The sequence below is a fragment of the Lycium ferocissimum genome, chromosome 8, assembly GCF_029784015.1.
Source record: "Lycium ferocissimum isolate CSIRO_LF1 chromosome 8, AGI_CSIRO_Lferr_CH_V1, whole genome shotgun sequence".
Taxonomy (NCBI): Eukaryota; Viridiplantae; Streptophyta; class Magnoliopsida; order Solanales; family Solanaceae; genus Lycium; species Lycium ferocissimum.
The window spans coordinates 18,194,882-18,212,248 of NC_081349.1; the positions used below are offsets into that span (position 1 = coordinate 18,194,882).

Below are 17,367 nucleotides of genomic sequence, written 5' to 3' on the forward strand. Positions count from 1 at the left end.
TAGTTGTATAAAATTATTTGTTTGGGGGAAATTAAAGGGCAAAATTTTACTTTTTTTCCTTTTTACCCCTCCTAATTAATATTTCTTAATACGCATGTAAAACAAAAAAGGTAAAATTTCTCAAATGACTACCTTATTGTAGCTTCCCTCTCATTTGTAAATGCCATGCAAATGTACCATTTGTAGCTACATTTTGACAAAATAGTGTATGTTTTCGCGTGTATTTGTTGCTGCAAATACATGAGAACAAGGTAAAAAAAAAAAAAAAAACATGATCCTTGATTTTTAGCCTTTAATAGTGAGCTATTAAATTAGATATTAATATATATTTTTTTGATGTATTTTAGTGATTTTTTTGATGTATTTCAATGATTTTTTTTGCCATAATGTATTTCCGTGTCTTTTTTTTTTTATGTATTTGATGATTTTTTTATGTATTTTACTGATTTTTTTTATGTATTTCGGTGGCTTTTTGATGTATTTCAAATACATTGTGTACATTCAACTACTATGAAGCCAAATATATTCAAATTTTCGTGTATTTGAATGGATTTCAACGTATACATTCAGATACAAGACCAAAAAATTCAAATACATGACAAATACATTCAAAAAAATAATGTGTTTGGCTATTAATAAAATACACTAAAAAATACAAAGACAAATACATTAAAAAACAGTGTATTTGTGAGATGTAGATTTTTTAATGTATTTGTATTTGCTTTAACAAATACACATAGCAAGATACGACACTACCACCACAAAAACCCTAATCTACTCCAACACTACCAAAATTCTAATACGAGACACAACTCCGCCAAAAACCCAAATACGAGACACCATCACCACAAAAAAAAAACCACAATCTTTCCCATCGCTAACAAAACCACAATCTCTCCTTCTACGTCATCGTCTCATGCCCACCGTCTCAAAATCAATCCATCACCGCCGCCATCAACAATGCACACGGCCAGGATACGAGTGAAAAGAGAGAGAGGTGAGCACGAGAGGAGACGGGAGAGAGAGAGATGGGCGGGAGAGAGGGGTGAACACGAAGGAGAAGGAGAAGAGAGAGGGGCGGTGAGGCCGTGGTGGTGGTGGTTGAGAAAAGGGAGAAGAGATTTTTAAGGTTTTGAGAAATGAAAAATATGAAATGGGTAGTGATTGAGAAAAAAGAAAGATATATGTGTTTGGGTATGTATTTTTTGATATAGCTACCATTTATAATTTAGAAAAGTTAATTAGCTATATTTAAATATAATTAAATAAAAGGATAGTTAATATTAATAATTAGGTCTTAAAAGAGGCTACAATGAGTAAAAATTCCAACAAAAAACGACAAATAATTTGAGACGGAGGGAGTAGATCATTTGGTGTCCAGATGAAACAAACTTATTGTGGGCTTCTACTCATCGGGCCACCACCCGGGCCCAAAAGTTAGCTAAAACTAATTTTGTAACTTGAGTGCTATAACTTTAAAGTAGTGTTAAATAACGACCCCACAGTTTTCTTTCTTTTCCGTCTGATCAAAGCATTTTGGATTCTTGAAATACACTACACAAATACAAATTACCCACCATTTGGATTATAGATCTCGTTTTGCAGGTATAGATCCTTCTTTAATTCACTTTTTTTCTCCTCAGATCTTCCATTTTCACTAAAAAAAAAAAAAAATCTATTTTCTTGATCTGTTAATTGTTTTTTCTCATATTGTTAGGCAAATCAATGGCAGCAACTTCAGTACATAAGTTTGCTCAGTGCATTACATGTCATGCTTGGAGTCCTGATTTATCCAGTAACAGCTTCTCCTTTCTTTTTTTTTTATTTTTTTACCTGAATTATATATCTCTTTTTTGCTGATTAGTTTTAACTTATTAAGGTTATAGCAATTTGAATGAGTGAATGATTATTGTCTGGCAAAAGGAAAAAGATTGAAAATTTATGCAAGAATTTCATTTTTTCCCTGAATTCTGTAGCTCTTTTACTCATCAGTTTAACTTATTAAGATAATTGCAATTTGAATGACTAATTATTGTTTGGCAAAAGGGAAAAAAGATTGAATTTTTATGCAAAAAGTTTTGTAGCAAGGCCATATTGCTCTTGGGGTGCTTCAAGAATTTAATTCTTGGGCCTATGTTCAAGTGGGTAGCATATAGATTGTTTTTCTTTTGTTTATTTTATTGAGTAGGATGATTTTTTTTTTTTAAAAAAAAAAAAAAAAAAACCTTTTCTAGTGTTTTGTTCATTCATAATCGTTATGGGATGCTAGGTTTGGCAACTGGCAGTTGTTGTTTGCAAACACCCCTTTGTATTCCAACTATATATATACAATGGAATGAAACAGGGGTCACCTTGAGTGTGACTTGACTATTCTATCGAGTAGTGGCAGAGTCGGTATTTTCACTTTCACTGAGGGAATTCAAAATATAAAGAAGTAAACAAATGAAGAAGCTAAGGGGATTCATTATCTACTTTGTATACATAAAAGATAATTTTAATCTTGTATGTACAATGTAATTTTCTAGCGAATCCCTTATGCCCCCCTAGCTCCACCCCCGTTATCGGGTACTTGTACCTATAGGTAAGATGGGTAGATATCACCTAGTGCTTTTTGCCTCCGCTGGATTTGAACATGAGAACTCGTGGTTCTCCTCCCACTTCATCGACCACTATGCCATACCTTTGGATGCAGGTATTTTATGCTAAGTTTGCTCCTATTTCCACAAAAGAGTAGTTTGAGGCAGTGATTTAACCCACCAATCTAAATCTCATAATCTGTGTGTGAGGGAGAGTGGTTCTTTTATCTAAATATGCTAGTAGTAAAGTACGCTTTGTGTGGTATGTAGTGGTTTGTTACGTGTGATGTTATTATGTGGAATGAGGAAGATTTGCTAATGCATGTATAACTTACTTTTGCAGTGATTGCACTTTGTCCTAACAACAGTGAAGTACATATTTATAAGCTATCCGAAGACAAGTGGGAGAGGGTCCATGTTCTTGAAAAGGTAAATACGATCTGAGTTACTCTTAATATCGTCTCCTCATGTTATCAATTTGTTAAAAGGTCAAAATCTCGCTGGTGTCTCTTGTTTTGCTGCCTATAACTTTGTAATTTTTGTTAGAGCTGGGCTGCTCTTCTCTCTTTTTATTTTTTGATTGGTAAAAGATATTCTATTAAAGTGCAGCAAAATGCTGTGAGTATTACAAGAGATAACTACATCCAAAATGTGTAACGATCCCAAAAAATATATCACGGCTTCTATGTAATTTTCGATTGCCTTGTTACACACCGAAAACAACAAAGAGATGCATCTAAACTTAATGCTGATTACTGATTCTTTTTGTTTTCAAAAATTCTAGTGTCCCTTTCTTTCCCGATGGTCCCCATATGACCAAAGGCAGTGAGTTCCAAGTGGTCAGCTTGTCCTTTTCCAAACCTTTCATGTACCAGCTTTCCAAACCTTTTTCCTCCATAAGGATTAGTAGTCAAATATTTGGACGGGGGAGCAGTTTTACGTAAATAAAGCCTATCGCAAATTCCTTTGATTTTAGCTTCTATATCTATTGATGGGCTGTTGAAAATTTGAGACAACCAATAAAAATAAAAATAAATTCATAATTTTTTATAAAAATATTTTTTTTTTTCAAAAATTCTACTCCATATGATTTCGGTAATCTATGTTAATTCCGATTTTTTTCATCCATCATTTATCTTCTACCATTCAGTGTTATCAAAACTTATTATCGTATATCAGTGTTATGATTCCTTTTTCAACTCCATTTTACTGACACATTATAATTTTTTTTTTTTATTCTTATGGTTCGTTTATGCTGCAGCATGACCAAATTGTTTCTGGGATAGATTGGAGTTGCAGATCTAACAAAATAGTCACTGTTTCTCATGATCGTAATTCGTAAGTACTATCAACCTTTGAGTGTTTAGAGTTTGATATCATTAAATCGGTGAAAGCTGTAAGTTTTTCGTTTACGTCGTCGCTTTTTTTTGTCCTACAAGGAGCTTCTCCCTTGACTGTTCTTTTTTCTTTTTGTAATTTGTTAAATCTGGCCAGAGTGAGGTTGTCTGACTAGAATGAACTTTAGGCCTGAGCATCACTTCAAACTATCCTTAGTCCGTAATAACCTTCTATTGTTTTGGTGGCAGTAATTCATTATTGAAGTAATATTTGTGAAGGTTCGATTTAGGGCTTTTCTTTTTAAGGTGCTTCTATAATAGCCACTACCGCCAAATAGGGATACAATATCTTCCTTTTGCTTTTCCTCGTAGAGCTTAATATATTTCCTCGGAGTCTGTGACATATATGGTTAACAAGCTACAGAGTTGGTTTTTGTTTGGTATAACACACTTTGTAGTAGGATGATTCTGTATTTAATCTCTTTAATCTAATAATTAATTCTTTAATCTAATAATTAATTCTCTTTAATGTGTGTACAATAGTTCAGTTTGACTTGAAAAAGACTAAGGTAATATGGGTAGAGTGCGGAAACACAGGATGAGAGGAGTGTTTGTGTATGTGAGAGAGAGAGAGAGAGAGAGTGTGTATGTGTGCGTGTTTCATGATTGCACAATGTGGGGCATTTGTTATGAATTGATTTGCTGAAGAGATTAATATTCTCTGTAGATATGTTTGGAACCAAGAAAGCACAGGGTGGGTTCCTACTCTGGTTATTCTCAGGCTAAATCGTGCAGCACTTTGTGTGCAGTGGAGTCCAAAAGGTATTCAAGTCCGTCTTAAAACTGTCTTTTTGTATGCTCTTTTTTTCTATTTTTTTGTTTTTTGTTTTGATGAAGTAAATAAATTCAAGTATTAAAATGTGCAGTAAGGCTGTGGATCTGATTTCAAAAGTCTGAATATATAATCCATGATCAGAGACAACTCTTGTAAAACATTGTTAAACTGTAACGTCTTTTCTAGCTTAAAACAACTATTCAAGATTACACCAAATAGCTAATATTGAAAGTCAACTGCATTTTTGAGTTCTTGAGTACACTTCCTTTCCCTTCAAAGCATCTTAAAGTTCTTCTCTTTCACAAAAACCGCCAAATACAGGCTGGTATGGTCTCCGATACCCTACTTTTGCTTTTGTTCGATCCTTTTCTCTTCCAGTGAAGCAATACATCCTTGGCCGTGGGCATTACTCACTTGACCTCATAAATGCGTAGGAACATATTGCACGATTGAGCAGCCACTGACCTATGCATAAAGAATGGTTTGTGTCTCTGTGTCTCTTTCACATATACACCATCTGTTACAAATTCGTAGACCACTCTTCTGCAAGTTGTTCTATGTCAAAATGGCTCCACGTCTCTTTATATGCTCTTTTCTGTTGCATTTCTGTGTCACTGATTCTATGTTGGAATTCAACAACAACAACAACATACCCAGTGTAATCCCACAAGTGGGGTCTGGGGAGGGTAAGATGTACGCAAACCTTGGCCCTACCTTTGTGGGGGTAAAGAGGCTGTTTTCGATAGACCCTCGGCACAACAACGCATAGCCAAAACAGGCTATAAGGAAAAAATAAGGGCAGCAAATTGGAAATCCAATTTTTATAAAACTCAGTCATCAATATTCATCTCATCTTATGTTTGAAGTTTACATGGTTTAAAAGATTAATAAGAGTCACAGACCATGTGCAGCTGAGCTTCATTTCTAATCCTCTATCGCGCTAGCATATTTTTGACATTAAACAAAACTTGCTTCACTTTTTTAATAGCTTATTAAATTTGTCTTGCAGAAAACAAGTTTGCTGTTGGAAGTGGAGCTAAAACTGTTTGTATATGCTACTACGAGCAAGAAAATAACTGGTGATATTTTCCATTCTGTTTTTGGATTTTGTCAGCTCCTTGAGTTTTTAGATTGGAGACCAGGAATGTACAGGAGCTATCTCTTTTTTGTACTAAGATGCGTCCCCTGGATGCTTATTAGATGAATCTTACTTTACCTGATAAGAAACAATTAGCTGGTAATATGATTTCTCCATATGATAGTTGGACGAGTGAAATCCTTAGCAAAAGCAGTGCGACTAACAGCAGTTCTTCACTCTTATTTTTTGAAGTCTATCTGGTTCCTGCATAGGACAGTGTTATCTGTGAATTTAGGATTCTGTCAATCCGTAGGTGTACACCAGCCAAAATTAATGATTGATGATGAATAAGAAAAGGCCTACTCCTAGTTTGATGGCGTAGTTTATCTGTTTCAAGCATAGGACAGTGTTATCTATGAATTTGGTATTGGGTCAATCCATAGGTGTATACAAACTAAACTCTATGATTAATGATGAACAAATAGAAAAACTCCAGGACCTTTTTAGAGTAACAGCAGTTCTTCACTCCTAGTTTTTGTAGTCTATCTGGTTCCTGCATAGGACAGTGTTATCTGTGAATTTAGGATTCTGTCAATCTGTAGGTGTACACCAGCCAAACTTTATGATTAATGATGAACAAGAAAAGGCCCACTCATAGTTTATCTGGTTCAAGCATAGGACAGTGTTATCTGTGAAATTGGTATTGGGTCAATCCATAGGTGTATACAAACCAAACACTATGATTAATGATGAACAAATAAAAAAACTCCAGGGCTAATCTTTAAGGTGAAAAGATATACCAACATCTTGCGAGTTCACCTATATACAAGCTAACACTTGTACCAATCGTTACGAGTGGAGTAACGTTTACTTTGACAGGAACATGTCTAATTTTATCTTAATTTTTTCACAGGTGGGTGAGTAAGCTTATCAGGAAAAGGCATGATTCATCTGTGACAAGTATTGCCTGGCATCCGAATAATGTGCGTCTGTTTCTCTGTATATTATTCCATTGTTGCATCATGTAGCAGCAAAAGGATATCCTGACATTCATTTTAATAGTCGCACTGTTATTTGCAAAATAATTTCAGCAAAGGATGTGAGGACTATTCTTTTTCTTGACTTGCCGCTCTGTCATTTTAAGTATTCCGTTGATATTGCATACCAGTTGCCATGAACTTATTGACACAAACTTAAGTAACCTTACAATGCTCATGGCAATCCCCACATATCTCGTTCTCTTTTAGTGTTATAAGATGTTGAATACAGCCCTAAATGCTGGAATAAGGCATTCCAAGCTTAACTTTAGGAAATGCCTTAGGCAGCCCTATCCATGTGTACATATAACAAAGCTAATTGAGTTAAGCTTGTTTTGGCCCACTGGCAAATCTCGGTACATCTTATGTTGTGCATCAAGAAAATATTGGTTGAGTGAATGTTAGATATGTTGGCTACTACATGTTCTGTATCTTTATTTTTTTTAATTTTGAGGGCTGGCCAGTACGTTATCACTTTGAACTGAATTTTGGTAATATATTCCTGCAGATTCTCCTAGCAACAACGTCCACTGATGGTAAATGTCGAGTATTTTCAACATTCATTAAAGGGGTCGATGCAAAGTAATGTTTCTCAGAATTGTGTTCTCTCCATTCTGTTAGCTTTCTTCAATATTATCACGGTTTCTTATAATTTCTCACTCAATGGATCAGAGACTCTGCAATGGGGAATTCTGCAGATACCAAATTTGGAGAGGTCTGAGTCTTATTTCATTTAACCCGGCTTATCCAATTGTATTTTCTTTATATTCAAAGAAAAGTTGCTCATATCTTACCCTTGACAAGTTTGTTTTAAATACCCTCACTGAGTCAATTAGAAGAGAGCTTCATAACTTATTCATTGGGAAAGTAAATGATGATCTTAAAACCTGGAGCGCATAACTTTTATATTTGGCTAAATAATAGTTGTCTCTCTTCCGAACTGAAGTACTGAACAGTTTCAGATTGATTTCTTGTGGAAGCAAAATCAAGTTGACCTTTACTTACTTTCCTGTGGAAAGCAGAAAGTCAAAGGCTTGCTTACATCTGAAATATCAGAAATTTTAAAAACCAGGGGCAGAAGAATAAGATACACGAAGATGTCATGGGCATGGAACGAGTCCAATTTTCACTCTTCTTATAACTATTTATGGTGCTAAACCGCCCCAGCCTTTGAAGCTATATGATTCTACTCTTTTGTCCATGTGCAACGTTTCTTATCCAGATACACTTCTGTGTATTTTGGCATGTCGAGTGTCAGAGATTAAATTGCTAAGATAGTTTCCCATACCTCCTTGTTGAATAGATGTTATTCAAGTTGCTTAAAATCGATTTTAAAATATCTCCTGTAGCTCTGAATTCTAAATGTTCAGCTAAAATCTTATCATTTTCATACTCTTATGTGCTTTCTCCCTTTCTGTGTTGATATTACTTTAGCCCTTGCAAGAACATGTATTTTTCTGTGCTTTTAACTGTTTTAGATCCGGTAACATTTCTTCATTCATTCGGTTGATTGGCAGCTCCTATCAACAGGCTATCTCAAAGGTTGACAGTGGCATGTGGTATTAATTGATGATGTTCATTTCTTCTTTTGGAAAATTGTATTGTCTCGCAAGATAATGTTCTAAGGAATTGGCTGACAGACATCAGAAAACACTACTTTTATGTTTTTTTTAATTTTTTTTTAATTTTTTTTATTTTTAAATTCTAGATAACATTCCTTTGTCCTATTTTCATTATATGTTCATAGAAAGAGTAATAGATTATTCATATTAATGCAGCAAATTGTCCAGCTTGATCTGTGCTTTTGCTGGTCTTTTGGTGTCAGATGGTCCCCAAGTGGCAATACCTTGGCATATGTAGGTCAGATATTCCTTTTTTTGCGTCTTTGTCTTATGCATTTTTTTTGCAGTGCTTCAACTGTCTCGTTTGGTTGCATTCACAAATACTAATGCAGCTTAGATGTTGGGTATTGGATGATCTCTCAGGTCATAACTCAATGATATATTTTGTTGATGAAGTTGGTCCCTCTGCTGCAGCACAAAGTGTAGCAATCCGTGATTTGCCTCTTCGTGATGTGGGTCAGAATCCTATCTCATTTTACTTTGTCTTTATCAGATCTTAATATTTGTTGTGTAATCAAGACTTCTCTTGCAGGTATTGTTTCTTTCTGAAAGGATGGTTGTTGGAGTGGGATTTGATTGCAACCCGATGGTATTTGTAGCAGATGAAAGTGGTTTGTGGTATGTTGAATATCTGGAACTTGCAATGCTTGCTTCCTTTCCTGGTCTCTATTTTTCCATGTTTTCCCTTTATAGGTTGCTTTGTTGATCACCAATAATTGTTTAGTGAGGTGTAACTCATTACTGTTTCTATGAGCCCCAAACTACATCCATTCTCTATCTTCTATGCAAAATTGCCTATTCTGTTTTGAGGACATGCTGAAATGCAAGTGATGTAGCGAAAGAAGGCTTCACTTTCTAGCTTGTTTCTTCTTGAAGCTTTGCTTTTCCCACTTGGATGCTGTTAATTACTTGATTAAATGTATGGTACTCTTAGTAAAACCCAACTTAAAAATGGCCTATGTTATATGGACTCATGTACGTGTATGTATCCAATACGGGTACGGCTAAGTATCCAAGATGGATTTGTCCAACTTTCAGCAAGTTTTTATTGTATTTTGAAGGATCAACATGAAATACCTATACTGACTCTATGTTGTCTGTTGCCTCTGAAGGTGAATTGTTCTGAAATATTCAATCTGCCTTTTTTTTTTTGGGTAAACCAATCTGCATTTACTATTGAGGAGGTAATTAATTAAACTTGCTTTTTATGCTTCAGGAGTTTCCTGAGATTCCTTGATGAACGGAAAGCAGCGTCTTCAAGTGCCAAATATGGATCACAGGTACTTATCCCAAGACATAGCTAATTCTGAAATTACCTACCTTTAAACTACATTGACGGGCTAGAGCAGTGTACACAGCTATACCATGACGTTATAACCTACACCTAGTACATTTGATACTCCTGATTGATTTTCTTACTCGCCGTCTATCTCATCTTCGTACATTTCACAGTTTTCGGAAGCATTTGGGAAATTCTATGGTCAATCAAAGTTTTCAGCCAGCAACAACGTTGAGCAATCAAGAGGCGCTCATGACAACTGTATCAAGTAATATTTCAACAAAATCACATTTTTTTCATGCCTTTCATTTCAGCTTTTAATACTTCATGATATAATCTTACACCACAACTTTTTTTTCTTTTTTAACTGGGAATTCCAGTTGCATATTACCACTTGCAAAACAGAGAAAATCTAGTGTCACCCGTTTCACCACTTCAGGTTAGTTTTATGGACATAAACTTCATATTCAAGCAGCCCATTTTCTGTTATTCGGAGATTCATGTCAATCCTCGATAACTTTTCAGGACTTGACGGAAAGGTTGTGACATGGGATCTGCAGAAGCAAGAAGATTTATTGGACTATCTATGAGCGTTTTTGCACTGGCATATACTATATGATAATATGAACGTTGCAGCTCGTCTCTCCACCGTCTGTACGATGTAAAAAGTTTTTCTTTACTAAAACCTTTCTAAGGTATAGTTGGAACTGCTGTAAAATAATTGAACAACACGTGAATTTTGTGTATGTAACATGACATCTCTGTTTGTATCTTCTCTGACTGTGAGGATAAAAGAAAAAGAAAAGAATTTTAGCTTATCAAAGCTATGCTTGATTTTTCTTAAGCTGTGATGGGCTAAAGCAAGAGTTGTATCCCTCTTCAACTCACTCTTCTTGTTTATTTTTCGTAAAAGATACTCTTTCACTATATTGGCCGTGTATACTGTTTGTATACTTGATATTTGGTTGAATAGATTTAGTCTGTCTCAAGTCTCAACGAAACCAAAAGTGCAGAGGTGAATGTATCTCGAGTTTATTATTAACATTTATACACTAGAGAATTGATGCAATATCAAATTACTTATTCCCTCCGTCCCATATTACTTGTCAACTTTTCCCTTTACACGCTCTTTAAAAACTCATAAATAAAAGTTTATTTTTACTACATTACCTTATCTCTCTCTAATTAATTGCACTCTAATCAATATTGGTTATTTAAAAAGCAATCTATTATTAAAAGCTAAGGAAAAAAGCACCACGTTAAGCCAAGTGACATAAGCAGACTTTAACATCTGTCACATTTTAGGACAATGCTCCAAAAAATTTGGAGTTTGAAAATATTCCTTAATAAAAAAAAATATCTGAAACAAATTCTATCCCACTTTTAGACGTAGCTAGAAAAAACTCCTGTAAAGAACTTAAAGAGTCATATATATTGAAAACAGTGTCCAAGAGTACTATACTAATGATCAGCTGCAAAAAAAAAAAAAAAATATCAGAAAGGCTACGTCTTTGCGGTACCTTTTCAAACCAAAAATATCATCTTCAAGATTAGCGCTCTTACGAGTACAAATTCAATGTGAGTTACTTACAAATTTTTGCGTATATACACATGTTTGTCGTTTTTCTCTTATTTCTCCCTGTTCTTCATTTTTCCTCTGTTTTACAGAGTGGAAAAGAAGTACCAACTGAGGTCGGTCAAAAAGGTTTAAAATTATAATATTTCCTAATATTATTACACGCAAACGAATATAATTATTAGATCTATTTGACTCCATGAAAGAATTGTATTACTTTTGAAATTTCTAATCCAACATTCATACTTTCTAGAAATCTAAAATTTCTAATTCGAATATGATATGCTCAGTTTGTGTTCTCTCTCTACTCACTTTTGAGTAGGGCTGGGTATAAATACCGAAAACCGAAACACTGGACCGAACCGAACTTCAAGAAACCGAATCGAACTAGTTTGATTCGGTGTTTGGTGTTCACCTTCAAAACACTGAAATCGAAATAGCCGAACCGAACTTTGATGAAATCGAAATTTATACATTACCCAAAATAATTAAAATAATCCAAACCCATTAAGTTTAAGCCCAAAAAAATCCAATTGTAATAAGCTTTTGTTTGCTTTTGTATCCCTAATTTTCCACTTCAATTGAGAAAATCAAATATCCGTAACTAGGATGTGTCTTTAGGATTAATGTATGTCCTTTATGTGTTTTCTTAATTATTCTTACTGTATGTATATAACACCTAGTAATCTTATGTTATGGTTATGGTTTTCTGTTCTTGTGTATCCTGTTTGTTTGATTTTGATTTTAATTTGTTAGTTTTATGTTTTGTTGCTTTTGAGAATATAAATTAGTGTAAATGGAATCGGCAATATCATATCAAAAAAATCGAATTGAAAAAATCGAAACCGAACCGAACCAAACTTCAAAAAATCGAAACCGAAAGAACCGAACCGAACCGAACTAGTTTGGTTCGGTGTTCGGTGTCCACCTTCAAAAAATCGAAACCGAAATAGCCAAACCGAAATTTGATAAAACCGAACCGAAGAACCGAACGCCCACCCCTACTTTTGAGTCACCAAATTGCATAGCAAGAAAAATGGACATATAAGTTGGAGAAAGTATGCGGAAAAGAAATAATTTGCTTCAACTGTGATTAATGTTTGGCTGCAAGAGTATTGTAGTCTCAGCGTGATAAAGGAGCGCAGTGCAGATATAACCTTGACACAGACATTTGGAGGTAAAAATTTCATAACTTGCTTTTAAATTGTTCTTTCTTCGTTTCTGATTATGGACTTCTCCCAATTATCATATTCTCTTTTTGAGATAGAGCAGGATTTAGTTTTCATCCAAACTTGAAGTTTCGCCTTGATTGTGTGACCAAAAGGAATAACAAATTCTCATCCATAGATAAACATAATTTTCCTCCTTTTTTGGAATAATTATTTATAATGGTTTCATGAGTTTGTGGTCGGGTCTGAATGCATTCGATAGCGTTACCGGAATTATTTGTCCTTTATCTAAGGTTTGCCAGTTGTTTGTTTTCCACTTTGCAGTTTTATGTTTGAATTATGCTTTATTAGTCAGTACGCACATTGTAATGGGAGGTTCAATATTGTTTTTCTCTAAAGGAACTTATTTTGAACTATTACGCATTTTTTAATTTGAACAAAAAATTGAAGGAAAAAAAAAAAAAAAACAAATTAACAAACTAACTCAGAGCAATTGGATTTGAACTGAAAGATAGACTTTTAAAACATGGATGACTCACGTTCCGCTAGAAACGTCTATTTCTGTAGTTTTATAACGGTTCTACTTGGGTAGTATTAACTTTAAAAATTCTTGAATTGATATATCAATTTTTATAATAGAAATAATTCAAATTCTAATTCAAATTAAAGTGTCCTATGGTAGTGGAACCAAACTTCTACCAAATCCGGTTATTTGAATTTAAGAATTTTGAATGTAAATTTATAGATAAGAATATTGAATTTAATGCCTACAGTTTTGAAAGTCAACTGATTAAAACTTCTTAATGGCGGTTTATCTGGCCTCTGTGCATATGTCTTTTACCACAATTATCTTGGGAGTATCTTTGAGCAGTTTCTACAACTAATCCTTTTTCCGTGTCTGTTGGCTCCTAAAGAGTTTTCTTTAATCATTATGTCTTTATATTCATATAATAATGACATACATGCAGATGTTACGAAGCCACTATTTATTGAATGAAGTTGACCAAATTTATCATCTGGCTTGCCTTGCTTCCCCAATCTTTTACAGATACAATCCTGTTAATGTTTGTATATTCATATGACCGGTGGACAATGCTCAGGGATATTCTCAACTGAATGGCTGCATCTGTTCATGGAAAATTGAAGAACACAAGCATGGCAGTTGATCTCTGTTACAATAGAATGTTCGTCAGTTTGTACCCTAAGGTTCAAAAGGAAGTTTGATGACTTGACTTATCTATCAAACTTGCCGACAACATACACTCCGCAAGTAATTTGGAGTTTCTCCAATTCAAACTGGTGCTAAAGTTATTCCTAATGGAGTTGAGGATGTCGTTGGTGATGCAACTCGAAACTGTTGGTACTTCTTCCTCAGGTATTGAATAAATATCTCTGACATGCATGCAACGACGTTATTTTATTAAAAGTTATAACGCTCATAATCAATTTGCTACTATATGATTAGTTTGAAATAAAAGAAGGATGAAAGAAGCGGAGAGGCCTTTTGTCTTTCTCACTTCTGAGGAAACATGTGCATTAATTAAATGTTTTTACTCTCTTTTGATAGTGAGAGTTGGATGTTGTTAAGAAAGTACTATCATTTAGTTGTTCAACTAATGCAGTAGAAATAAACTCCTAATACACTGCAAGTAAAAGGTCACGGAAGTGTGGCTAAACTATTACGAAAAAGTGTTTAAGTTTTGTGCACTGTCAGTGCACAAAGTATTTTACACTATCAGGTAAACTATGAATAGCCAGGTGTTATGAATACTAGAAATATTGTTAAGTGTTGTGCAAGAAATGATTTTTTTATTCTAAACGAGCAAGTAAACGTGAGCGTAAGTGTGTAACGGAAAACGAATGATTTCAAAGAACACGTGATTTATGATTTTTGATTTGATAGCCTGGTGTTCTCCGTGTTAATACACCTGTTATGTTTTGCAGAGAGTTAAATATTCTTAGCTAATCATTTACATACCCAGCATGGCAAGAACTGATGGTGGATCTTTTTCTCTGCTATTTATATCTCTAAGGATTTGATCATTTATCGACTTGATATATACCTAGATGAACTAATCGATTCCTTTTTTTTGCTTAGTACTATATTTGCGCAATGAGAATAAACCCATTCATAATACATGGGGCAGACACCACCTTAAATGAGTTGTAATGCTGAAAAATGGTAAGGATAAATTTCTTATGACAAAAATCATAAATTCCCCATTTATTCGTATTATAGAGTATAATGACAGGAACTACCTCTAAAGTACTGAAATTCTGAGGCAGGCTGCAGGAATTTCCTACATTAATATATGGAACACCATCCCAGCTTAAAATATGACGGTGTACATGGAGAAAAAGGAAAAAAAAAAAAAAAAAGAGTTTTTGAAGGAAAAATCGGCAACATTGAAGATTTAATATGACAATAGCTATTCACCTTCCATTGGTGCAAATTAAATTATATTTTATACATAGAGGGGAATTCTTACTACATGTTAACATAGAATCATTAGTTAGATTGATACCGTCCCTTCTTTTGGTTTCTTTTTTTTTTTTTTTTGGGAGATAATTTGGACTCATAATCTTTGTGCTATTCTATTTATAAGACAATTTTCATTTTCATAAAAATAAAAGAAAGTTGATGGTCCTGAGTGCTGGATTTTCTAGCAAGATTGTTCCTACTTTTCGGTCTCTACGAATATGTAGACTTGAGGTACTAAAATACATTGTTACAATTGTATTATCTTAAAATCAAAATTGCTTCTCTATATTTGTATACAAGTTGTAGAAGTATGCATCAAAACTATGGCACCTCGCCTCTATTTCGCTTTACAACCTATTTATATCACTCTAGCCGCCTACCTAAATAGTAGAAAACATACATAAAGTTGAACACCTCAGTTTTTGTCCATTTTTATTTTAAGTTCTTTTGATGACATTACTGCTATCTGAAGGCTATTTTCTTTATTTAGTTCCTTCAGTTTGATGCTATAACTTTGCACAGTTTCTTGACTTTCAGAATTTAGATGCAAAGTCGCAGCTTGTTTATTTCTGTTGATTGAAGATTTTTCAAATGCATTGCTGTAAAAAATATACCCTAATTTAAACAATGATCTCCATGGGTTTTGAGTAATTTTGTCGCTTTGCATAACACATTTTGTTGTTAGATTTTCATTATTTGTTGTTTTTTAATTGTTCTTTCCAGTATTGTAAAAGATCGCAATAGTAATTTAAGAAGGGAAAACAACAGAGCAAAGCCATGGAAAGAAAAACGATTTTGTTGTAATATTCGCCCATGCAAAATAAAAGATTGTATACTGTTGGAAGAAGTGGTTACTAATAAAGCTGTAGCAACTACATATACCATAGTAAAATAAATTTTTAGTCAGTATATCCAAAAAAAAAAAAAATGAAAATATAAAATTTGCAAATATGTCATACATGGTGCATATACATCTGTTTATACTATCTCACTCCCTCTTTTTTTTTTCTTTGAAACAATCCGCGCATCGCGCGGGTACGATTACTAGTGAAAGTTGAAAGAGAGACCGAAAAGTTTGAAAGTTGAGAATGAGATTGAATTTAAACTAAAAGATACAGTTTTTATTTTTTACATTTAAAAGAAAAGACAAAAGAAGATAATGAAAACTTACTAATTACATAATGCACGTATCCTATTTCCATCCCATGTTCTCGGCAAACAGGCATGCACATAACAGACACAAGCACATAAATAACATCAGAAAAGATTTTGTGAGCATTTTCATCTTCATCTTCCTCTGTTAGCGTTCAAGTTTCACCAATTTAAAATGACGCAGATGTTTCTTCTTCTCCACAATTTCATTTAACAAATAACATCGTCGCCACTACTATTCTTCTTCTTCACCATAATCCAACCCGCATTCCCTTTCTATTGCCCATGTTTGTTGAGGTTCATGGCACATTCTTTATTTGAATATATCGTATTGAGTCGATAATTTATCACTGCTTTTTGAAAATATATTACGTAATATTTACTCTTAATCTTTGTATATATTTTTATCACCAGCTTTAATGGAGTATTTTTATTTATTTTGTTTCATTTTGACGGATGGATTGATCTAATGTGTCTCAAATCACTTTCAATGGCACACAAGAGGAAGAATTATTTGGAGGATTATAGCAGGCTTGAACATAAGCAGGTAATGTATTTTACTCTTAATCTTTGTATATATTAAATATTTATATTTTTTTTAAAGAAGACATATATGCGGTTGAAACAACTACTCCATGTATGCACAATGGAATCCTAAAACAGTGCAGCCATTATTCAAGGCACGTTGAGGATTATCTCTCTCTCTCCCTCTCATTTTTTTTTTTTTTTTTTTTTTGTTGGAAGTTATCATATTTTTTGTATTAGTTATTTAAACTAAAAAATAAATTTTAATTAAACTAATCGTTGTTGAATTTAAGTTAAAAGGTAAATATTGAGTCCTAAAATTGTGTAACCACAATCAAAGCCACGTTTGGGACTCTTTTTTTAAAATAAAAAAAAAATTATCAAATTTTTTATATTAACTGTTTAAGATTAGTCTTGAAGAAATAGGAGCTCATATTAATTCAAATTGTTTGATTTCTGTAGCTGAATAATTAATCAAACTCATTGAGTTTCCAATTACGACTTACGAGAATTTATATGTTGAAATAAAATTGTCAAATAATCATCCAACAAAAGACTCATGACTTTAGTAATATAAGGACAGATTAATTATAGTTCAAGTAAATAAATTGATTAGTATAGTTTTCATATTCTTATATCTTAATATAATAATTTTCTTTGTCATACAGGATCTTTACAATGGATAAAAGATTATAGGTC

The 17,367-nt window shown here is 33.6% G+C and overlaps 1 protein-coding gene across 1 annotated transcript; it reads left to right on the plus strand.

Moving 5' to 3' along the window:
* Window positions 1–1,455: 1,455 nt before the first annotated feature.
* Window positions 1,456–10,587, plus strand: LOC132067423 (actin-related protein 2/3 complex subunit 1A-like). The gene is made up of 16 exons (XM_059460646.1): window positions 1,456–1,605; window positions 1,718–1,795; window positions 2,920–3,005; window positions 3,838–3,914; window positions 4,641–4,735; window positions 5,758–5,827; window positions 6,740–6,809; window positions 7,372–7,445; window positions 7,536–7,578; window positions 8,642–8,723; window positions 8,849–8,937; window positions 9,018–9,103; window positions 9,702–9,765; window positions 9,938–10,032; window positions 10,145–10,203; window positions 10,290–10,587. Exons 2-16 carry the CDS (start codon window positions 1,726–1,728, stop codon window positions 10,352–10,354), a joined length of 1,125 nt encoding a protein of 374 aa, XP_059316629.1. The 5' UTR covers window positions 1,456–1,605; window positions 1,718–1,725; the 3' UTR covers window positions 10,355–10,587.
* Window positions 10,588–17,367: the final 6,780 nt, after the last annotated feature.

Coding starts and splice junctions, on each gene's coding strand:
- LOC132067423 (XM_059460646.1), top strand. CDS start 1,726: ATGGCAGCAACTTCAGTACATAAGTTTGCTCAGTGCATTACATGTCAT. Junction 1,796..2,919: donor TTGGAGTCCTGATTTATCCA/GTAACAGCTTCT, acceptor TTACTTTTGCAG/TGATTGCACTTTGTCCTAAC. Junction 8,724..8,848: donor CAATACCTTGGCATATGTAG/GTCAGATATTCC, acceptor ATGATCTCTCAG/GTCATAACTCAATGATATAT.